Here is a 24,864-nt window from a genome sequence, read left to right on the forward strand (position 1 = left end):
TCACGAATAAAAAGTCGCACAATATTTCTCTTAAGGATTTCGGATTATCATTTATCTTCACTCAATTTTGTTGTTCTAGCTCGGTTTGTTTGTTTGTTTGGTGGTCGATTTTCTCTTTCTCTATTCGCTTGATTTTAGTTTAATTCGCACAAGCGTGCCGTCAAATGGATACTACGGAGGAAGCCATGATTTAGTGATTGCTCATAAATAAACATATCAAACATTCAATAAACGTTCACGGCAACGCAATCACAACACACAAAAAAAACGAACGATAATAACAATAAATTGTTTTAAAATGCGTTTGTAATCAAGCGGTGTGCGTTTTGAAATGAAAACAAATGTATGTTTAGCGCTCTTGCCGATATTCTTTCCTTGTCTTCAAACTGTCGTTTGGCCCAAAGCTACAGCAACATTAAAAAATAGTTGTCGTTTGATGATGATGAAAACTAATCGTGCGTAAATATTCCAAAGTTTTGTTTTCCCCCTTTTTTGTGTATTGGGTAACGGGTGTTTACGCTCGCTGAGTGATAACAGGAGAAGAAATTCACGTATTTATTACAAAAATTACATTCTCTGGCAGCAGAGAATTATGGCTCCGTAATGAAAATTAAAGATACATCAAATTTTCGATGAAAAATGCGCGATTTCAATTTCGAATATTTTATGTATTGAAATGTTGTACACCGATGTGTGGTGATGTTCACTCTATCTCGTTTGACTGACGGTTATACTGACAGAAAAACTTGCGTTTTAAAAACTTTGATTATGCGTCGCTAATTGTTAAAAACGAAATGGTAAATTTTCAATCAGATTTTCGATGTTATTTCGATGAGAAAATTTGTTTTCCAGAAAGAACAGAATGAATGAATAAAAAACCACTGAGATTTATAGTGTTTTGAAAAAGCACGTCGTATACTGACAAAGCCTGAATAAAAACTGATGGCCGATGTGCGACCACCAGACGGCGGCAGAGAGAATTGACAAATACACATAGCATACATAGAGAGAGAACACAAGAAGCAGAAGTTTGTGAACACACATACATTCACTCTATTTGTTCGCAAAAAAGATATTATACGCGATTGTTATTTAGCGCTGAAAAGGAAACAACTGCTATTTCAGGTCAGCCGCCAATATTGTTTTTCGGTTGTATTGGTGGCCACATTCATATTTTGTTGTTGTTGTTGTTGCGAACGCAAATGTGTGTATGCTTGTGTTTGTTTGTTGCTTCAATGAGAACGCTCGACGCTTATGTCATACGGTAAAGCGTTCGACAGCCTACAAACGATTGTATAATGGTATGCGTACACATATTTACTCTCTAAATACGAACGTACTGTCACATTTTGAAAAACGCCAAATTATATATTCACGAATTACACGATGAAACACATGTGTATGCCGTACCGTTTCATCTAAATCATCAATTTAATTTCATTATTTTTATTCTCTTCGCAAAAGTCGTAAGCGCGCATTTATTATTTTGTTCGTTTTTATTTCCTTCCCGCTTTGCGTGCCACACTTGAATATGATGTTCTCTCTCTCGCTCTTTTTTATTGACACTTTTCTATGTGCTGTCATTTTCGATTAGTGGCTTCGTTAGAGAAGTCATATGTTTTGACATCGATTCATGCACGTCATCGACGGTTGTTCGAGACGAGCATTGTTACAAGCTGATTTTCAAGTTACACAGAAACAAAAAATCAACGACACACCGATATTGGATGCAATTATGTGTATGATTTTGTTTTTCATTCTGAACAAAACAACTTCAAAAAAAAAAAAATACTTGGCAAATGGAGAAAAAAGAAGACAATTTCAATGGTTTCGCTTCGTTTTCTTATTTTTAAAAGTGTACAGAGAATTAAAAACGAAATATTAACTACGCCAACGCCATGGGATCTCTCGCTCTTCTTCTCCCTTGCTCCGCCCGTTTTCTTGAAAGCAAATGGCCATATTTATCGTTTTGACGTGCATTTCGAAATACGTAAATTCGAAAAATTGCAATCGCACGTCAAATTTTGTATAATCCACACCAAAGTTTCTGACACAACATATGTGCGTTCGAATCAAAATGATATAGACTCTTTCCATTCGTAGGCCGATCTCTTCATTTGAAGAAACAATTTTTGATATACTTAATGACATGAAAATGGTTCATTGATTTAATCAAATGTTTTTCTCTATTAATACAATCCTTTTTATGAAGCTTATTCGTATTAAAAAATAGTTGATCGCAAACAAAATATTCTTTTCTTCTTTGTACAGATAGAATTTTGCATACCCTCTCCTCGCCGCTTATCTCCTTTTATTCAACATAATAATTCAATCAGTTTTGCAACGCAAATTTGTATTGATTTCATATGGCTTTGTGTGGCCGGCTTGAATTTCGTGGTTGTCTTAAAAACTGCCAGATGATTGATTGACCGCCGTCGTACATAGTCATATGTCCCGCTAGTGTCTACCTGTATTCAATAACGCGATGAATGTCTGATGCGAATAGCAACGAGCAAGGTGAAATCGAAAAGAATAAGTAAGGCCGCAAATGATGAAATAAAGAGTAGAAAAAACATATTGAAAAAGCGCACGTGTTCTGTGCAATCGATTAAAAATATGGATGAAGACATTGAAAAATGAGAGAGAGAGAGAGAGAGAGACATCTAGAAGGGTGAAAGGCTTGAAAGACGGATTGGCCCTAAATATAGATATAAACGACATTTATCCACTTTCATCTGGGACAAACATCGATCGCTCGAAATGTTTTGACATGATACATCGCACGCCAGAGACTGTTTATCAGAGAAATATGTGTGAGCAGGAGTGGTCTGAGGAGCTGCGAGAAGCACATTAGTGAGCAAATAATAAGCTCCTCCAGCTCCTTCTCACATTTCTTGCTCTGAGAAACAGTCTCTTTTTATTCATTTTTCAAACAGATGACGTTTGAAAACTGTTACTTCTACCTAATTTAAGAAAATATGGAATTGAATGTTCTGAACGCCAATCAATTTGAGATGAGCATCTGTGCGCATTCTTTTCACTGCTATTTTCTTGAGAATCATCAAACACACACACACACACACTTAACAATCTAATTGATTCAATTGAAACTATACTCTCTCATAAATATTTCAACCAATTTAAATTCATCAACACTTTATTTTGTCTCAAAGTCATCGCATTTAACTGATTTGCCCGAAATCATTGTCTTTCTGTGAAACATTATGCGCAAAACATTACAACAATAATATTTGATGCGCACAAAAACTCACGACAATTTTAACTGGAATGATAGTTTAAGCGCGGGCGCTTCAACTCAAACAAATCAATGAATTTATTGGACGATCTCTCTATATTTTTTTAAAATTTACGAGCTCCTTAAGTTTGAACCCAAATTAAACATCATATTATTGATGTCGCATACTTTGAGACCATTTTTTGCCCATTGCCAAATTGAATAGGGCCAATGTGCCCACTGCAAAAGAATATCCATATGCCTTCTTATGGACGTCATCAGAACAACAACAATAAAGATTTACCAAGCCATGGCTCAAATCAATGGAATTCGTAGTTTCAGCTTCTGTTGTTGTTTGTTATTATTATTATTGTTCTTTTTAATTTGGTCCAAGAGCAGGTCTTTTAAATACAGACATCGCTTTTGAGCAAAAACCGCAGCCATAAAAAAATGATGAACACAACTTTTTAATATCATGTATTTTTAACACAATATTATTTTCAACGCTTAACTTTCAACAACAGCATTCGGTCGGTTAAACACACGTGTAAGTTGCAAAATTTCACCAAAATTGGAGCGACTGGTTTCAGTTGGATTTTTTAAATACAACCGATCGGGTAATTTCCTATCGTGCCAACAACGAATAAATTCAACGGAGAATATCTATAAAAACGCCTTTTTGAAGGAAATTAAGTGAAATCTCTGTTTTTTTATTGAGAAAAATTAATTGGTGTATTGACATCGAAATTTGTCAATTTCGCCAATACGTTCATCGCTTCAGAATACATTATTTCGTGATCGCAAGCGTCCACATAATATAAATCATAATGCTTGCAAATAATAAAAAGTAATAAATGATTTTTCAACTGCTCAATATTGGAGAGTAAGTGAAAAAGGAAACCTTCATTACCCGATCGGTTGCTATTCTTTAAATTTCATTCATTGTTCGTTTGTATTGCAGTTAAATGTTCAATTAAATTGCGAATAAACACGAAAACTTTGTTAGTTGACACACGAAATATCTTTTTTTATTGTCGTCATGTATTTGTAATACAACGAGAATCCAATTCGATCATATAGTAATGGTTGACTTGGAAACAGTCGCAAATGTATACATAATTATAGTTAAAGTTTTTTAAAAGCGCGCACATCGATCATAAAAATCTAACGGAATCTCTTGAAATGCTTTCATCGGTTTTTTTTTCCAAATGCTTTAAAATCGATGCGAGACCAAAACAAATTAACGTCCAAAGATCGACAGCTGAAACTACGACGATAAGAAAAAAGCATACAGCATTTTATGAAAACAAAAAGCCAATGTGACGAAAAACAAGCGAAAAAAAAAACAAAACAAATGAACAACAACCATAAACGGCATCATAACGATAGCTGAATAGATCAAGCTCAAAGACATTTTCATCAATTTTGTCACATACAACTTCCCAGCGCTAACGCTCGTATTATATTCGTTTTATTGGACACAGTGGCTCCCTTCTAAATCATCATATTATTAATTTAGATAATTGATGTTTATATGCCTAAAATTGTAAGTCTGTTTCCTTTTAACATTTATGCTTGAACCGCATCAAATCCTTCGGTCGCAGATAGAAAGAGCACTACAGTACGAAGAAATGAATTCGATCTTGACCGAAATAAGTCACAATCGTACAATTTAAAAGCCAAATCAACGAAATTTATGAGCAAGAGAGAGAAAGAGATAGAAAACAAAAATATTCAATTGGCCCTACTCTCTACTTTCAGCTACTCGGGAGCTGAAAATTTCCACTGGTCATATTGATGATGATTATATTGTGATCGCACTTTGATACAACCAATCAGCACTTACATTATATAGTTATTTCCACATTATAATTGTGGGATCAATAAAATGAGTGAGCCCGCGCGTGTTCTGAAATGTAATGAATAACAATTCCATGTGACCAATCAACGTTTAATTGGTTCTTAAAAATGGAGTATACAATTTGAGGCACACACATTTATTCCCTTAAAAAAACACATTTCTATCATGCGAGCATACTTCTTTTCCACTGTGTTCATCGTCAACACTTGACCGCCTCGCGATGAGAGAAAAAAACGTACGAAGATCTTCACGTGGTCAAACTATTTCCTTATTAACCAAAATTGGTAAAGAGCTCAAATCATATACGGAATGTAGCAATAGTGGCAATGATTTTATCAAATTTATCAAAAGTGTGTAACGAGAGAGAATTCATTTATGAGCCCTCATTCTCAGGCATCCGATTATTTCGACAAAAATCCAGTTCGAGTCGGTGGCTGAGAATCTGTGCAACACAGGAACATTTTTCATATTATTTTTTTGCACTTACCACTTATTCATCGTACCTACATTGTTAATATTCCCATTAACGTAGAGCATCAAGTGACAGTGAATTTATCATTCGAGTTGGTCTTTAAAATTTAGAATGAAAATCTTAAAATCATTTAAAGTTAAACAAAAATGAAATACAAATAATGACAATGTATAAATCGAATTTCTTATTTATTCAATCAAAATCTAAATTCATCATTTTCGTATGCTATTCTATTTTTATCCCATTTTTGCTATCAATAATTTGTTGGAATTCACCATTTGGATCGTATTTAGCGATGAGTGATTTATATTCTGCTGGCCGTTTTTCTCTCAAAATATTTACCGTTTTTGTCGTGGTTGAAATTTGCGTTTTTGTACATTGTTTGCACCCAGTTTTGATGGCATTGATCAGCTTTTCTGCAAAGAGAAAAACAGAAAAACGTTTTATTACATCATTTTTCTGCATTTTTATATTTAAATCTATTCCAATTGAAAACATTGTCAATTTCAGATCACAAGATATATTTGTCAGCTATGAACTGAAATTGACATAAAAGAAAATCGGTGGCTGCAAAACATTTCACATTATTATAATGTTATGAAATGTGTTTAGCAAAAAATAAACTTTTTGATGATTATGAACCTTCTGCCCCAATGAATTGAAATAAAAGAACTTACCTTTGACTAACGAGGCAGCTTTGCTACATTCACCTCTGTCCAACAAACAATTCAGATAGGGGTCCATGGGACTAGCTTTTGGTTTGATAGAATTTTGTTCGCTAATGCAAACGATGGCTACCAAAATCAGAAAGATTATCGCGATTCTTGATTTCATTTTATCGTTTTAAGAGTTCGGTTTTTAAAAATGATTGTTGATCAGTTGATATCTGAGGAAAAAACCAAATGAAATTGTTAACACAAATGAGAGCAATTTCAAATTGTGAATTCCGTATTCCAACTAGAGTTATGTTAAATGCACTAAATATGCTCTGAAGTTTGAATAAAAGTTTCAGATATCACCTATACAGATCGACATAAAGTGCCGACAAAATTGCTGTATACTCATGATTTTGCTACATAATTTTTTTCTAAAATTTATTGTTTCAATTAAGTGTAGAGAATGTGTAGGTTAGGTTACAACATTTTGTTTCGAAGTGTACCTGAAATTTTTTTTCAAAAAATCGACCTCTTTTTTTTGGGGTCCTCATAATTTTGCCCGTGGTAGCGATTTTCTAAATCCAAAATTTTATGTAATGTATTATGGTCTTAAAAAAGTGTACATTAAGTGTAGGTAACAATTTTGCATTCATATAGGGGAATTGCGCTAGCAGTGGGACTAGTCCAGCAAGTGGGACAGTGAAATATTTCTGATTTTTCTACTAATGATGTCAATGTGTTCACGTTGATAATTTAATATTAATGCACAATCACTTTCTATATGGTTCTTAGCGCGATCACACACGTTCATTATACAATGCCAAACACCTCCCAAAATAAATTTTAAAAAAAAATTTCCGAGGTTTTCGGGAGGGCCCATTAAATGAACATTTTTCACCGATTCGAAAAGGAATTATATGCATTTTGTTTAATTTTCAAGCGTTCTTTAATGGTGGCAAGGTGATTTACGAAAATATTGAGTGTGTATACATTTTTCGTTGGTTGGTCCAAATGAAGCATTTTCCACCAGTGGGACACTTGGTTTGTCCAGCAGTGGGACATATCCACTAGAAGTCATCTCAGTGTATCACATGTGTTTTCATAAAAATATTGATGGAAATTTGTCTGCAGTATGTAAATGCTTTGACTCGAATGCGTTTTATATCATCGGTGTACGCTTTTTGCGTGAATTTTGACTCGATTCCAAGTGAGCAAAAATTGTGAGTCCGAATACACCGATGAAGCGAAAGAATTAAGTGATGATATCGAATAGTTTTTGTCATATGATAAATTTTTTCATATGAATTGACTCAATAAATACACTGTGCGACACTCAAAATGTGACAGAAACGAGACTCACCGTTTTTACATAATTTGGGTATGCTGATTTCAATGGCATCATCCATTTTCCTGTATCACGTCAGGATTTTCCACAATTTTCCTAGAGAGTTTTCCGGAAAACCAAAATTGGCTGTTTATACTCAAGTAACATTTTGAATTCATGCAATATCCCAGAGTGGTGACCTATCAGGCGTTGTAGTACGGTTCAAGTATAGTCAAGGCACACAATTCGTTTTGAAAAAAAATTGGGTCATTTGAAAAAAAAAATTGATTTGGTTATTCCCCTCTGAAGTCACATTTTGAAGTAAAAATGGTGTCCATTCAAACTCTCTGAAAATGAGTATGTGGGGGTTTTTTGGCATGAAAAGACCGAATATGACGCTGTTTTTGCTATAAAATTGGGTTTGAATACACTTACCGCACAGTGATATTATATAAACATTCATAATTTGAGGTTTTTTGCTTATTTTTTCTACTTTTCCAGCAATTTCCATTGGGTTTTACCTAGTGTCCCACTGGTGGCTAAAAAATTTTTTTGGCAAATAATCATCTCTTCAGAAAATTGTCAAGAATTTTTTTGTTTGAAACGGAATCATATAAGTTTCTCTTGGCAAAAATGTAGCAACAGACAACACCATTAAGATGGTATATACAACTTCTCAATATATTAAGGGTTCATTTTTTTCTCGAAAAAACAAAACATGTCCCACTGCTAGCGCAATTCCCCTACGATATTACTAAGAAATTAAGTGTTTTATCTGAAGGGCGAGGGGTGCCTATATTGAAAATTTCAAATTAAGTGTAGCATGATTTTATGAAAGTGTACAACCTTAAAAATAATTGTAGATTAAGTGTACATCAGTATTATGTCTTTAAATGGTCTCTCACTGGGGCCACCAAGGGAAGCTTACACTGTAGTATATTATTTTTAAACCGATGCATTTTCGCAAAGGTGGGTTGCACTGCCCTCCAAAGCCCATAAGGACAACCGTTAATTTCACAAACTTATTTTTTCGGCACTTTATGTCGATCTGTATAAGTGACATCTAAAACTTTTATTCACACTTCGATATGTTTACTGGTCATTATATCACAATTATCACCGAAATATTTATCAAATAATTGTATTTTCACAAATGACATTCACGAAAGAAACACAAGATAAAATAATGTTAATGCATTAAGACTTCCGAATTTTAGATATGAATTTACACGTAAAAATCTCTTTTATAAACGAATTCAATTTTATAATCTCAATCGTTAAATATTGCAAGCTCAATCATTAAATATTTTTAAAAATAAATGCAAAAAATATATGCTAGAAAATTGTAACACATAATGTAAACACACCAAACTATATAATATAATAAATAAAATCTTACCTTTGCTAAAAATGTGATGTTAACACAAGCACTGCAGCTCAGAAACTAAAGTTAAATGCAACCAAAACATATTTACCCAGTACAAATTTGTATATTTTTCGGAGAACGCATTGGAAGGAGACGGATTTTATTGCAATAGAAAATATGGCATAAAGAGACGCCAACGACATTGAGATAAGGAAAAGATCATAAAATCATATCGGCTTATGTTTTTGTTTTGAATTTTAAACCTCAATGTATGTACAGACAGTACAAACAGTTTTTACCTGAGAACAAACGTCCTATGCTTCTTTGAATTTTTCTATTCACTGCACACAGAAATTGATATTTTACCCGTGTAATGTATGAGTCGTTTGTGTTGAATGTCAATTTGGTTCTTCAAAAAAAAAATTCAATTTATATTTCTGTCGGCCAGTATGTCGGAGAAATGTTTTAAAAAAGTGGAAATAACATTTATGAGAAATGACATTTTTCTATTAGGAAATAAAGTGAAATGTTTTAGTTGAGAATAATTACACAATGAAAAGATAAAAAAAAAACACAAATTGAAATAAGTCGATGAGTATAACACTCATAAAAAACACAAATCGTTGATGTTTGATATGTGTTCGACAATTATTAACAGCACGATAAACTAAAGGGAAAGATGATTGAGTTAATTGGGGAGTGAGATAATACTGGAAGGACTTGGAGGGCAGGGGTCTGGAACAGGGAACTGAACTATTCTCAATATTGATTCAGGACTTGAAGACATTGAATCTCAAACCTTAACTTTTTCATGAAAATTTTGAATTTTAGGTGTTTTTTTATTTTCAATGTCTCATAAAATAATATTTTGTATTATTATTCGCTGTAATTTGACTAGCCAGAAAACAAATTTGTAATGTTTTTTAGTACATTCTAACGTTGAAAAATGTAACGTTTTGTCCCATTCTGGTGGTCATTTTCGTGTCAAATGGAACGGAGATTATATGCATAGTTCCCACGAATTCCAATGGAATGGATCCACTTGTTTCTTTCACTTCCAATAATATTTCATTTGACAACATAATGTGAACACAACCCAATACATTAAGTTTTAAATTGAAAATCTAAATCTTACGCTCGAATAAAAAAATAAACAATTTGTTAGGAAAGAGATTTGCATAATTTAATTTAAAACTCTGCAGAAGAACTATTTTTTTATACGTCATTTATTGCATTTAATTTTCTTTATTTGTGGAATTAGTATTTTCAATGTTCGAGATGCAACTAACATCTTTCTGACATTTTTCGATTAGCACGGTGTATATGTGTCAAACCAAATCCAACAATATTCATTTATATTAAAAATGTGCTCGCATCGTGTGACAGTATTGTTAGTATAAACAACTTCCATCAGTTTGAAACCACAATCGCACCAACCGATTTTGTTTTGTTTTTAAGAGGATTTCTTGAGAATTAGATGTGAGTGTTTGTAGCGTGGTTTGGGCGATCAATTGATTTTATTGTCATTTCAATTTCAACGATTTTGTGTGTTCGGAACGCTGTTCGCTGAGGAATGGATATATTCACAGTTGGTTTTGTGTTCATTTTTGTTTTAATTTCGAAATAACAGAGTGTTGATAAAATTTATTGTGAATATTCCAACAACATTTCGATCGGGAAAATATTTCATGTCACATTGGAAATAAATTTCATCATTCGATTTAGAATACCGAGTCACTTTGTTGAGGTAAGACGTGATATTTATAATGCGTTCTTCATTACTGTTTCATTTGATTTGTGATAGAAGTGTTTCTATCTTATTGGGTTTGTGATCTATGCTATATTTGGTGCATTTTTTTCTAAATTTGTGTGTATTTTTTCATTTTCGTTTTATTGTATCAGTTCTTCGAAAATGAAAAGAAAAAGAGATAACAACGATTCGCCGGTATACGATGACGAAAGAGAAGAAGAAAATAATTTCGTTGCAATAAAATGTGGATTGCAAACAATACTTCGACCCGAGCATGCAGCAGTTGTGACGCAAATATTGTTTGAGCGCAGTCTTCAAATGACGGAAGTTGCCTCATTGGCCTCACTTTTGATTTTATTCAAGGTGAATGAAGCACTCGATAATGAAGATCGTCAATTCTTTTTGCGACGGGATCGTCGACACTTCTTCTTCGATTGCTTCAATGCGGTATTGGCCAGAAATTGTTTACAATAATAATAGCCGAAATCCCATACCGCCAGAGTTTCGGTTCATGGTCGAAAACTTCAGTGATGAACAGTTCGAATGGCCAAGCAAGGAAAAGTTGGAGAATGGTTTTCGTTATTTTGTCAAACAGCACATCGCAAATACGAAAACTGGTCTCACCACTTGGTGTGAAGATCGACTTGAGTCATTCTTTCGAATGCGATGCTGGTATTACAATCACAACACCAATGGTCCGAGATTTGATGGCATCGACATCAGAAATGCCAAAATGTTAGCATATCGATCCAACGACTTGACGAATGGTAATGTGGAAAGAATAGAAAAGTCCAACATTTTATTAGATGATCTGGTCGCAATTGGATGGCACTGAACACTGATACCAACCGGCTGAATAAATACCCCGAAGAATACTACAGAGATCGAGATGGACTATGGAATTTGTTGTTCGACGTCGATAAAATCAAGCAATTGGGCAAACGATCCAAACAATTCCATCATCAAATCGTGACCAATAGTGTTTCCGTATCGGCACTGTACACCAAACTAGAGCAGGCGTGCAACGAAAATGTGCATTTACAGGCGGACAATCTTGTGGGCAAGAAATACGTTATTGGCATCGATCCGAATGAAAAAACGTGGTTGGCTATAACGCGTCGCAACATCCGAAAAACACCTGATGAACCGGCCGTTGAGGTGAGATATTTTGAAATCTAACTTGAAATGTGTTTTAATCGAAACTAATTGTTTTTATGATTTTGAAGGAAAACATCACAATACCAAACACGCGATTCTACTGGGAAACTCGGCAGAAACAAAGAGAAAAAGAAGCGAAAAAAATTGGCTGGGTGGTTTGATATCGAGGAAAAGAATCATCTGAAGACATACCCATTAGGTCCACCATCACCGCGTAATTCAACATGGAATGGTACATTGAGTATCGTATCAAAATGCTACGAAAAGGAATGTCAGCATATGCTACGCGCAAATATTCACGACTGGATTTTGATTATTACATGAAGTCGAACCAAGTAAATGATAACATCGCCGTGACAGTGACCAACAACGAGCCGTCAATAATTGTATTTGGTGCATCGGAGATGCCACCCAATCGGCCATTTGGTTTGAAGAGACGGAAAAGATGTCCAGGATCTCGGAAATTTTTGGTGAGCGTCAAGAAACTTGGCCATTCAGTGGTGAAAATGGAAGATGAATGGGGAACATCACAAACATGCGCGAATTGCCAAGAACGATTTCCAGCGAACACAAAACCGCATCGATTCAAAGTGTGCTACGGTTGCAAAGCGAAACCGATTGCTGGACTACCGGACTCAGTCGCTAGTCTACCAGATATAATTGTGGCAACGGTTAGCAAACGTGCTTTGCAAAAGGGACGAAAGGAAATTAAGCGTCGAATTCGCAATGGCAATTATCAGGATGTGGACGAAATAATTCGGAATGGGCGTTTAATGTCAAAGGTTAAAGTTACCTACAAAAATTGGCCATTAAATGTTCAGGGTGATGTTGCTGCTCCACAGACAGTTGTTTGGCACCGCGATATTGTTGCTGCAAAATGCATTATGCTCAAAGGTATGAATCAATAGAAAATAGAGTCTATTCATTTTTTAATGTTTTTGCTTCAAATTACACAGGACTTTGTCGGATGTTTGGCGTACTAGTGCCTGATTCGTTGAGAAGACCACCAAACAATGTCAACTGACAGCAGCACTGAATCCATAAATTTGTGTTACACAAAGCTAGGGAAGGAGCCCGTAGGTGAGTAAAGTTTTTAATTTAAAAAAATGATATTTCATATACAATTCAATTGATACTAATGGTTGTCGTTTCTCTTTTCCATGTATTCACACCTGAATGTTACGCTATGGCAACCGTAAAAATAACTGAAACTACACACAAATTCGGGTCCAAATTTTACCGTGAATTTGTGCCTGGTAATGGGTGAATTTGTATTACAAATTGTTCATTGGGCTATAGCCAGATCAAATCAATTTGTCCAAACAATGCCGAATCTACACAATTCAAATCATTTGTAAAAATAATAATATTCGTAATCTTCGGTGTTGGAATAATTTTTTTATTAAATAAAACGTTTATTCTCTATAGTACAATTTGTAAGTATTTAATTTTTATTTTTCTTAAATAACAAATGCATCTAAGCGGCTACAATTGAATTGAATTAAGTGTTTTTACTTCGATAAGACGAGGATTTGTTTTGTTGTTTTTTTTTTTGTTTGTTTGGATAAGAGAGAAATAAATCTATTGGTGCTAAATGCTATTTAATACGTGTGTATTGTATAATGTCTAAGATGTGTTTGAAAGCAAGCACATAAAGAAAAAAAACAATTTCCAACTTTTGCTAACGAAGAAATTTGCATTCGCCCCGGTATCTAAACACTGTACATTTTACTTTATATCATTGGTGCTTGTGTCCTGAAGCACTATTTCTGCGGTGACAATTTTTTTTAACAACAAATTGGAAAAATTCAATACAAAAAACTTGTGTATGCAATGAAAAAAATCGGTCGAACAAAATGAAAATGTGCTAATTACTATAAAATGCACTAATGGTAAGCGATTTTTGTTTTATAAATTTAATTATGCTATTTTTTTCTCTCATTAAATATGTTATTGCTGCACGATGCGCGCGAAATACACACACACACACACACACCTGAAATGCTCATAATTTCTCTCGCTCCTTTACACACATACATACAAATTGGAGACGATTTTAAATTTGGTTCGAAAATGAATAAAATGTGAAGAGGAAACGAATGGAATAACGGAATACAGCGCGCTAATTTTACAATGTACAGTATTCGGTGAGAATTGGAATTGTTTTTAGTAATTCATCAATGTTGTGTTGATTGAGGTGTTCGATAAGTGTATCGGATGTGCGTAACGGTGCCATTAGCGTTTGTACATTTTCAACAATTTCTTTAGTCATTGCGTCAGCGTTGCGCTGAATAAAATCGGCCAATTTGCCGCCTAAATCACAATCGATTAAAATTTTTGCTAAATTAACATCGTTGTCAGCAATGGATGCCGGCGATGCACGCGGTATGAACAATGAAGACATTATACATAAGGCAATCAATGCTTCATTTTGCATGACCATATGCTGTGACGATAGCATCGTCACCATACATTGTACCGAACCCGCAATTTTGATGAACGCTTTCAGACTAGAACGATTTGATGCCGCCGATTCGGCTGCTGTGGTTGTGGCTGGCGATGGTGATGTTGTCGCTATATTGCTGGCCGTATCTTTGTACGCATGCTTTATCAGCCATGCCATCAAACGGAACGATTCACCTGTTACACTGGAACAATCGGACGACTGACACCATTCAATCAATTGCTGTATCAATGTGGTATTTTCAAGTAGTTGATGTGCCAACGATGGCTGACCGTCGATTAGCATACGTAATGTGCCAAGCAATTTGTACACAACGGGCGCCTGATGAATTTTCAACATTGGCAATATTGTTTCGACCAAACCGGCCTTGATAATCACCGATTTATTCTCTTTCGGTATGACCAAATTTCGAAGTGCACTCAACAATGCATGCTGCAATTTCATCTCATTATCGATACCATTATTTTTTGACAGAATTGCTGTTTCCAAAAAATAAAAGTAAACTGATTAATATACACAATTTTGAAATTGAACATTCTGTGTGGCAGTACACTTACTTAGTAATTTTGTGGTGATATTCCGATTGACCATTTCAATGCAATGACTATCGGTGCGCGCAAAATTACCCAACGCCAATACGCCAGTTGTTAATAGATCAATGTCATAAGAATTATCCAGCCAGTCTTCCATATATTTTAACAGCGATGTATTGTAGAGGTAGTGCATTGATTCATCTATTTAAAGCGAATAATTTTTAATATCGAGTTTCGATTAACATTTTTGTACGGCTAATTTGATTCTTACCTCCCGTCAGGATTAAAACGATTAAATCACATGCAAGTTTCATAAGAGCTCTCGCTTCATTGGTATTTGCTAATGTTTTGTATGTTTCGAGTAAACGATAAATCGTTTCGCAAACACCATCCTTGGCCAATTGTAGTTTAACGTCATCTGAAAATGTATGCCGAATGTTCGATTTGATTTGAAATCATCAAAAATATTCTGAATCAGAGCTGTTATTGGCATCAGAGAAGTACGCGCCCCGAACACCTGTTAACAAAGAGCAGCACTTACAAGAAAAGTATCCGCACCTCCGTGATGCCTAGAACAGCTCGATTTTCAAAAAACAAAAAAAAAACGTGAAATCGACTCCTTACCATTTTCCGCTTGATAGTTAAGCATTTCGAGACAAATTTCGGCCACATCTGGATCCTTTGAAATGGTTAAAATTTTGGCCAATTGTCCGTTGAGTTTGTGTGAAAAATTCAAATCGGCCACATTTTCGGTGAGTAAACTAAGCGGTTGTAGTGTATTCAATAGAATCTCTTCGCTGTGATTTGTATCGACGCGTTCAATGCAATCGTCCAAAATGTTTTCGATTTTCCGTAAAATGTCCAGTTCCATGGCATTTTTCGCCAAATGTTCACCGCCAAGCAAATAATTCGATATCAAACCACCACGAAATTTGGCAAATGTCACCTCCAATTCATTGTTGGCATCCAGTTTGAGATCGAGTAAATTGATGATAACAGCAGCACCATTTAATTTTAAAATAATATTACGTGCATCTTCATTGTTATAACAAATATTGCCGAGTGCACGACAACATTGAATGGCAATCATAAATTGTGTATCACTTAACGATTGCTTTGTTTGTTCGGTCGATGTATTTTGTTTTGTCTCCGTTGCCAAACGATTCAATACATTTTCGATAATTGAATTCGTTGTGAATCGCTTTCGTTGGCCATCAATTTTTGTTATTTCAGCAATTGTACGATCGATTTGTTCACGTACATCCGCATCTAAATCGTTGCGTTTCAATAATACCAAAAATGTGTCTGTTAAATTGATTGCGTCATATGTGGTTGCATTTGTTTCAGCCGCTTGCACAATTTTCTTCAGGCATTCAATTAATTCAACACTATTCGTACATTGTATTGATATGGTTTTGAATGATTCCACCAATTCGTCCACTTCGCCTGTTGTCATTGAAAATAAAAAGAGGAACATCATACATTTTAATTAAAGAAAGAAAAAAAACGGCAAGCAAAAGGAAGAATTGCGGCATCCAAAGCGTTTCGAAAACTGGGTTATCGATTTTTTTTTTCGTTTGAATTGATAGAAATTGGCCCAACAGGCACAACACTGACAAACGCACTCTGGATGCAATTAATAAATAAACAAAACACACACGCACATACTCGTTTGCTCTATGTCGCACGCACACTCAAATACATATATGTAATCAACGACATTCATTGCATAGGTGGGACATGTACACAAAAAAAACCATGAATTACTTATTCATATTTTCACTCTCGTTTCGCTCGAAGCCCAAACATAGCAAATTGAAAACACTTAATGCATCAATTCAAGCGAGGGAAACAGACGAAGAGCCATTTTCACGAGGGAAAAAAACGCTTGTATCTCACATTTGGATTGATGTTTGAAATGTCATCATGACATCGATTATGGTAAACAAACAGAAATGCAAATGAATGAATTCGTTGTTTGCAATGTAAATCATAATCAAATATAAACATGCACACACACACACTTTTGCCGTGAAATCAGTTCGATTACACATATATCATACCTTCTGCCATTGTTTTGATATTGCACACTCTCAATTGTGCTCAAAAAATTTGTCTGTCGTAAATCGAATTCAACCGAGAAACAAACCGAATTATGCACACACACACACGATAGTCTGTTGTTAAATGAGTTTGTCAGAGCCGATGGACTTTTAATGTAAATTTAAATACACAAGAGCACAAGTATGAGCAAGTCGATTCAATTCAGCGATGTTGATGATGTATTGCCGATGCGAGCATTTTATTTTATCCCTTGCATGCATAAAATATGCGTGTTTTTGATGACACACCGTATATATAATACACCACACACAACATTAATCCAATAAAATGGACAATGTATTCTTCTTCTTCGCGAGACAGTCGTCAATCACTCAGAGAATGGGAGCAATAAAAAAAATTCTTTTTTGGGCGTATAAACATGAGAAATGACATTTGTGTATAAGACCAAAATGAATTAATTGTGCGGAGGAAAAATACACTCACATGCACACGCACGTACACGGACACACAAACACATAAGTATGGAATAATTTGAGCAAAAGTCATCAACGTCACATGACATCTGCCAAAAATCCAAGACATTACTATATGACAGCCACAATTTGAACATTCAATGATCGCCTGCACTTGATTTTCTGGTTGGAATTTTATCTTTCACTTTTACCCACAACATTTAACTATTCAAGCATATCTGCTGTTTCTCATTTTTGTTGAATGCATTTTTCGTTTGTTTTTCGAAAGAGAGAATTTTTTGGACTAATTTTAAACGAGATAGAGAAATTTAAAAATGGGATAGAGTGACGGCCGCGACGGCATCAAATCAAATATTTGCCAATAGATGTCGTTGGCCTCTCGTCTACATTCCACGTATATCGTGTTGCTCAATGTAGTCCAGTTTTCGTTTTCTGTCTAAGAAATCATTGTCGTCAATTATATCTGTCTTTGAAAACTAGATTTAAACCTTGATTTATTTTTTTTTTCGTCTCTCGAATCGAAACGGTAATTAAAAACCATCATTTTTTCCTCCATGATTACTGAACGAAACAAGTGAGATAAAGATACACACGTCCTAATTTAATAAATCATCGGTGTTGCTTCGGTTCGGTTTTATTTGTTGTGTATTATTTTTCTTTTTTATTATATTTTCATTTTTAAGTTGGCAAAATTCGTGTATATTTTCAATAAATAACATTATCGGAAAACGATCTATGTACCCCGTAACGCAACCGCCGCCGATAAATTCGGCTCACAATCAATATCCACAACAACAACAGCAGCAATCAATGCCACAAACCTATCCACAACCAATGTCACCACACAATAATCCACAATCGATACCACCACAAAACAATCAGGCAAATGGCCAGCAACAACCAAAGCAACCAGCCTATGGACAGTCGATGCCACCACAAAATAATAATCAGGTAAATGGGCAACAAGCACTACCACCACCACCACCAAAGCCACAGGCCTATCAAACGCAAACGGTGCCACCACGTAGCAATCTGGCGAATGGTCCACAACAACCGTCTCAGCCACAGATTTATCCACAATCGATGCCACCAAATCAAACAAATGGTCCACCACAACAGCACCAACAGCCAAAGCCACAAGTTTATCCGCCTCAATCGATGCCACCACGTAACAATTTGGTAAATGGACCTCAACAACCACCAATGTCCCAAATTTATCCACAAACAATGCCACCACGTACCAATCAGATAAATGGGCCACAGCAACCACCAATGACACAAGCCTATCCACAAACGGTGCCACCAAATAATAGTCAGGTAAATGGTCAACAGCCATTGCCACAAGTCTATCCCTCATCGATGCCACCACGTAGCAATTTGATAAATGGGCCAACACAACCGACAATGCAACAAGCCTATCCTCAATCGATGCCTCCGCGTAATAATCAGGCAACCGGTCAGCAACAACAACAACAACAGCCGTCGCTGACACCAATGCCTCAAACATATCCACAACCAATGCCACCACTTAGCAATCAGGCGTATATAGGGCAACAGCCAATGCCACAAACCTATCCACAAACGATGCCACCGCGTAGCAATCAAGCGTATATAGGCCAACAACAACAACAACAACAACAACAACAACAACAACAACAACAACAACAACAACAACAACAGCAACAGCAGCCAACACCACCACATCTATATGCAAATAATATCGTTCAACGTGGATTCGATAGCATGTGGGGCCATAATACTGTCGATTTGATGCAAAATAGACACATTCTACCAACGATACCAGTCGAACCGCCAAAAATTTCACTCGAACATCAATTCTATGAGTCAGTCAATTGCAGTCCAGAGTATGTGTTATATATTCTTTTCAAATACGTCATGCGTTCGTCCAACTACTTTTCCGCAAACTAATTTTTTTGTGTTTCTTTTCCTTTAAAAAAACAGTATTTTCCGATGCACACTCACCAAAATTCCCGAAAGTAATGCATTACTACAAAAATCAAGGCTTCCATTGGGTATTTTTAAAAATTACCTTTCTATTATTTAATAATTGTTATTGATTATTGCGATTATTCTTGTTCTTTTTCGATTATTTCCAATTAATTCTTTTCTTTTGTGATTCTCCCCTTAGGTATTTTAATACATCCATTCAGGGATTTAAATGTAAGTCATTGACACATTTTCATTAATGATTCCGTATTATCAGATACATTGTAAAAGAAAATACCTTTTGTGACACGAGGAAGTGAAAATGAAAATGAAAAAAAAAACTGATCAAAAATCAGGTGACGTCAGTGCAAAAAATAAAACGTGTGTCGCTAAATCTCGTGTGAAATCAGATTTAAAATCAATCGCAATTACATTGCATTCCATAGTGTTGCTTACATTTTTATTATTCAATAACTCACCGACGTTAATGACTAGTTTTACACTTTGTTTTGTTTTCTTTTTCATTGAAAATATGTCATTTTACACATGCAGAATTCAGATCCACGTCCAAAAGTGCTTGACATTGAACACAAGATAGAGGTTTGAGTGTGTGTTGACACAAGATAGAGATTGAACTCAATTTCACCAGCCGGTCAAAGTTTGATACTATTCAAAAGCGATTTTTCATTCTCAAACAATGAGGACAAAGTTTACTTTTTGGACGTATCGAAATCATTTTTCACCACTTCCACCGAATGGATATGAAAATATGCATACGTTTCAGTTGCCGGAAGCTTTTAAATTCTTCGATTCAAATAACCTTATAATTTTAAATACCTTCGTTATCTGTTCTTCTTCCTAATTTTTTTTTTTTTTAATTCAACATTGATAATTTTTGTTTTATCTTCCGTACAGAATTTGCCGGTGATTCAATGTTCGACGATTGTGCGTTGTCGTTCGTGTCGAACATACATAAATCCGTTCGTCTATTTTGTTGATAGTAAAAAATGGAAATGTAATCTATGTTTCCGAATAAATGAATGTAAGTATCACAATTACTGGTGGATTTCATTTTATTACTTTGTTACCGCGAATCATAAAACAATTTACGAATGGTATAATTTAATTGTATATGCATGTATTACAGTGCCCGATGAGTTCCAATACGATCCAGTGAGTAAGTCATATGGTGATGTGACCCGAAGACCTGAAGTAAAATCCAGTACAATCGAGTTTATTGCGCCGTCGGAATATATGGTATGTGCTGCTGAATGTCCAAATCTATCACAATTTGATGTGAAATATTTTTTTGTTTCTGAATAGTTACGACCACCACAGCCGGCAATTTATCTATTTCTGTTGGATGTATCGATGATTGCTCAACAATCGGGCTATTTACGATGTGTATGTGAATCGTTGGCTGAACATTTGGATTCGATGCCAGGCGATGCTCGCACCCAAATTGGTTTTATTGCCTACAATAGTGCCGTACATTTTTATAGTTTAGCCGAAGGTTTTATTCAACCGCGCGAAATAACCGTTGTTGATATTGATGATCCATTTTTACCGTGTCCCGACAATTTACTGATTAATTTAAAAGAATGCAAAGAATTAATCAAAGATTTATTGGTACAATTACCAACACGATTTGCTCAATCGCATGATAGCAATTCGGCGTTGGGAGCAGCACTTCAGGTTGCATTCAAAATGATGGTGAGCAAATTTAAGAATTTCATCGCTTTGAAAAATGACATTTTTTTCGAGGAAAAATTAAATGGATTTTTTTGTCTTGTAGCAACAAACTGGCGGTCGTGTTACGGTGTTTCAAACATGTTTGCCAAATCTTGGTCCGGGCGCCTTACAATCACGTGAAAATCCAAACGAACGATCAGCCAAAGAAATTCAACATTTAGGTAGCAAAAACAAACTTTCATCTTTCGCGGCCAAATGACTAAAGAATTCAAACAGATCCATTAAAAATCTATAAACATATTTAAAAAATAAATTCAATATTTAGGTCCTGCGACTGATTTCTATAAACGACATGCTCTCGAGTGTTCGGGTCAACAAATTGCAGTCGATTTATTCTTGATGAATAGTCAATACAGTGATTTAGCTACAATTTGTGAGTGATTTTCTCTAAAAAAATCTTTTTCTCTCTTTCAATTAATTATTCATTTTTTTCGTTTTTTTTTTGTTGTTGTTCATCATCAGCTGGTATTAGTAAATTTAGTGGCGGTTGTATTCATCATTTTCCATTGTTTAACAATGCGAAGCCGCAACAAGTGGATGCATTCAAGCGTTGCTTCGAACGATATCTAACGCGAAAAATTGGCTTTGAATCTGTGATGCGCGTTCGATGCACACGTGGTCTTACAATTCACACATTCCATGGCAATTTCTTTGTGAGATCAACCGATTTGCTATCTTTACCAAATGTTAATCCTGACTCTGGTTATGGAATGCAAATAACATATGATGAAAATTTGGGCGAAAGCAAAACTGTATGCTTCCAAGCGGCATTATTGTACACAAGTAGTAAAGGTGAACGTCGAATTCGAGTGCATACGCTATGCTTGCCGGTTACAAATAGTTTAACCGATGTTATTTATTCGGCTGATGCCCAAGCAATAATTGGTTTAATTTCAAAAATGGCTGTTGATCGTTCGCTTCAATCGAGTCTCGCCGATGCCCGTGATGCATTCATCAATGCCAGTTGTGATATTTTCAGTGCGTATCATACAGCCCAAAATATAAAATCAATGAATAGTCAATTGATTGCACCGATGAATTTATCATTGCTACCATTGTATATGCTTGCATTGCTTAAACATCCAGCATTCCGAACCGGCACCAGTACACGTCTTGATGATCGAGTATTTGCAATGTGCGAACTAAAAACATTACCGCTCGATCAACTGATTCGATACATTTATCCCGATTTATATCATCTGGATTGTTTATTCAGCGAAAATAATAATGAAAATAGTACAGACGATTCAAATGGAGAACGACCCGATCCACCGTTATTACAGCTGTCAGCTGAACAGTAAGTTGAAACTTCGCTTTGCTATCGAATTGAAACTAATTCTCGTTTGTCTTCAAAACAGTTTAAAACAACGATCAATGTTCTTACTTGATTGCGGGACATATATTCTGCTATTGGTCGGATCACAAGTGCCGCCCACAATTCTTAAAAATGTTTTCGGTAATTCATTTGTGTAATTTATCTATAGCGCAATAATTTTGATATTCGAATAGTGTGGTTTGGATATATTATGTGTATTACTTATGACCAAACCTCGAATTCGAGATTTTTTTATTTTTCTTTAATTTCGATCAAAAATGAAAATTTGTGAGTTTTTTTTTGTATTTTTAGATGTTTCGAATGTTAGCGAATTACCAGATTTGTGTTTCGAACTACCAAACACAAGAACGACCGATTGCGATAATTTACATTCATTCTTGGAAGCAATCAATGTGGAAAAACCATACACACCACCTATTCAAATTATTAGGTAAATGCTTGATAAATTATCAATTCATTCGTCAAGAGATATTAATACGTGTAGATTTGTGCAGCTCGATTCTGCATAAACATATTTTAACCTTGGAACCGTCTTTGAGGCAAATATTTTCAAATTTTTATATGTTGTCGGCCAATCAAAACGTAGATAGCGGTCTATAACACATACCTATCTTTGACTTAAAAGAAATTCTGTCTATATTTTTTTCAAATCCAACTTTTTCATACAAAATACAGTAGGAGAACTGAGTGCTCCCAAAGACGAAATTTAGGTGTATCGACCAAAGACGGTTCTACGGTTAAATGTTTAGTTCTCATGATTGAAATCTGATCCATACGTTCTTTTTAATAAATTACAGAGATAATAGCCCGTACCGTTCAATGTTTGTTGAGAAACTAGTGGACGATCGAAGTGAAAGTAGCTTATCATATTATGAATTCTTGCAACACTTACGAACTCAAGTGAAATAATAATTAGATTAAACATGTTATGTTTCCAAAAAAAAACTAGAAAATATTTTACTCTTCAATTATCTACTTGAAAGAGTTTAAACAAAAAAAATGCAGTTTTGATTTACTTTCGTGTTCATTTTGAGTTTTGTGCAACGTAGAGCGGTGATAGCAAGAAAAAAAATTGAAAATAAAAATAAACAATATTTCTTAAATGAAAAAAAAATCATAGTATAAATAGGAGGAAGCCGGTATATTTTGTATCATCAAAATTGAAAATGCAAATTAGTAGCGATGAGGAGATGCAACTAATTACACTTATCGATACACACATAGGAAAAAAAAATATGAAAACGATTGAAAAGAAATAAAGAGAAAAAACCCAACCAAAACAATTTTAAAATGGATGAATTTTCTATCAATGCAAATGTAAAATTGCACCGCAATTTAAACAATTTTGACATGTATTTTGATGAAAAACACTGATCTACACCACTTTTTGTTAAATCGATAAAACGCATTTTTTTTTTGTTAGAAAAATGATGTTTACAATATTATTTATTTTATGGCGTAAAATAGGTTATCATGTTGCTCGTTCGAATGCACATGAAAAAATGACAAACAAATTATTTACAACAATAAAAAAAATACAATTAAAAATCGTGTCCAAATGTAATCGATCTACACGCGATTTAATAAATAATAGGAAATTATTAGGATATTACTCGGAACGCAATTCATACTTTATCGCAACATACATACACACACACATACAAACAAATACTGTTTACAGAGAGACCGCCGATAATATTATACTAGAAGCAATACTCCTGAAGCATGTATTCATTACTTGATGAGAGGAAACAAGTACGATTATGCCTAAAATAAAGAAGAAATCGAAATAAACATAGTAAATCCGGTTTAAACTGAAATGTTTAGTGAGCATGATTAAAAAAAAAAAATTAATAAACAAATATGATGAGAATATTATTCAAGAGAAGAAATGATGTAAGTGGTGATATGAAAGTATTCAAAATGCTCGGTAACTATAGTTAAGTGAAATGTGCGTTAAATTTTAACGCAGAGTATCATGATTTGCTGCTGCTCAGCATATAGCTGAGAGCTGAGAAATGCTGAACTCGTGCGGCTAACGCATACGAAACGGATGCACGCACACATGTATTCTCCCCGTTTAAACGGTTATAAACAGATGATTGGATGTTCAATTCAAAACTCAAAATTTAGTATCCAGTTGAGTTTGAAATTGTGTTGCGACCGACATATGAGAAGCTGCGAGAAAAACATCACATCGCATCCCTCGTTATTTTCCTTACGTAAGTGGAAGCAAGAGATGAGATGCGACGTGCTGTTTTTGCTCTCAGTCTTTCATATATTCTGAAAGTGTACATCTAACGCATACAAAACGGATGCACGATACATATTCCCCTTTCACTTCGTATGTTCGCTGGTATAGTGTGTTACCGTTGTACCGGCAATGGCGTCAATGGCAGCACATACGAAGCGAACGGGGAATATGTATCGTGCATCCGTTTCGTATGCGTTAGCCGCACGAGTTCAGCATTTC

The 24,864-nt window shown here is 35.0% G+C and overlaps 3 protein-coding genes and 1 long non-coding RNA gene across 8 annotated transcripts; 2 read left to right on the forward strand and 2 right to left on the reverse strand.

The window, feature by feature from the left end:
- Nucleotides 1-5,866: 5,866 nt before the first annotated feature.
- LOC116346568 lies at nucleotides 5,867-8,987 on the reverse strand. Its single transcript, XR_004201592.1, has 3 exons — nucleotides 8,948-8,987; nucleotides 6,246-6,454; nucleotides 5,867-5,984 (listed from the first exon to the last, which is right to left on the reverse strand). It is a non-coding gene; the product is annotated as an uncharacterized LOC116346568 (long non-coding RNA).
- Nucleotides 8,988-11,916: 2,929 nt separating this feature from the next.
- Nucleotides 11,917-13,252, forward strand: LOC116346557. Its single transcript, XM_031776695.1, has 3 exons — nucleotides 11,917-12,716; nucleotides 12,779-12,902; nucleotides 13,122-13,252. Exons 1-2 carry the CDS (start codon nucleotides 12,047-12,049, stop codon nucleotides 12,844-12,846), a joined length of 738 nt encoding a protein of 245 aa, XP_031632555.1. The 5' UTR covers nucleotides 11,917-12,046; the 3' UTR covers nucleotides 12,847-12,902; nucleotides 13,122-13,252.
- Nucleotides 13,201-17,327, reverse strand: LOC116346534 (rap1 GTPase-GDP dissociation stimulator 1). Of its 4 annotated transcripts, none has more exons than XM_031776639.1 (5): nucleotides 17,171-17,327; nucleotides 15,444-16,265; nucleotides 15,091-15,237; nucleotides 14,844-15,020; nucleotides 13,201-14,765 (listed from the first exon to the last, which is right to left on the reverse strand). In XM_031776639.1, the coding sequence occupies exons 1-5, from the start codon at nucleotides 17,196-17,198 to the stop codon at nucleotides 13,951-13,953; spliced, it is 1,989 nt and encodes a 662-aa protein (XP_031632499.1). In that variant the 5' UTR covers nucleotides 17,199-17,327; the 3' UTR covers nucleotides 13,201-13,950. The 4 variants fall into 4 exon arrangements, with proteins under 4 accessions (XP_031632499.1, XP_031632500.1, XP_031632498.1 ...); XM_031776640.1 differs by having other exon boundaries at nucleotides 16,883-17,319; XM_031776638.1 differs by lacking the exon at nucleotides 17,171-17,327 and adding an exon at nucleotides 16,488-16,699.
- A 463-nt stretch (nucleotides 17,328-17,790) lies between these two features.
- Nucleotides 17,791-24,205, forward strand: LOC116346530 (protein transport protein Sec24A). 2 transcript variants are annotated; one of them, XM_031776629.1, is made up of 13 exons: nucleotides 17,791-17,882; nucleotides 18,040-19,221; nucleotides 19,319-19,389; nucleotides 19,506-19,537; nucleotides 20,219-20,345; nucleotides 20,451-20,560; nucleotides 20,627-21,016; nucleotides 21,099-21,216; nucleotides 21,321-21,428; nucleotides 21,518-22,352; nucleotides 22,414-22,511; nucleotides 22,683-22,821; nucleotides 23,189-24,205. In XM_031776629.1, the coding sequence occupies exons 2-13, from the start codon at nucleotides 18,092-18,094 to the stop codon at nucleotides 23,298-23,300; spliced, it is 3,270 nt and encodes a 1,089-aa protein (XP_031632489.1). In that variant the 5' UTR covers nucleotides 17,791-17,882; nucleotides 18,040-18,091; the 3' UTR covers nucleotides 23,301-24,205. The 2 variants fall into 2 exon arrangements, with proteins under 2 accessions (XP_031632489.1, XP_031632488.1); XM_031776628.1 differs by having other exon boundaries at nucleotides 17,801-17,930.
- The last annotated feature ends 659 nt before the right edge of the window (nucleotides 24,206-24,864 follow it).

Source organism: Contarinia nasturtii, unplaced genomic scaffold, assembly GCF_009176525.2.
Source record: "Contarinia nasturtii isolate CC-2019 unplaced genomic scaffold, AAFC_CNas_1.1 Cnas_scaffold_1565, whole genome shotgun sequence".
NCBI classification, from domain to species: domain Eukaryota; kingdom Metazoa; phylum Arthropoda; class Insecta; order Diptera; family Cecidomyiidae; genus Contarinia; species Contarinia nasturtii.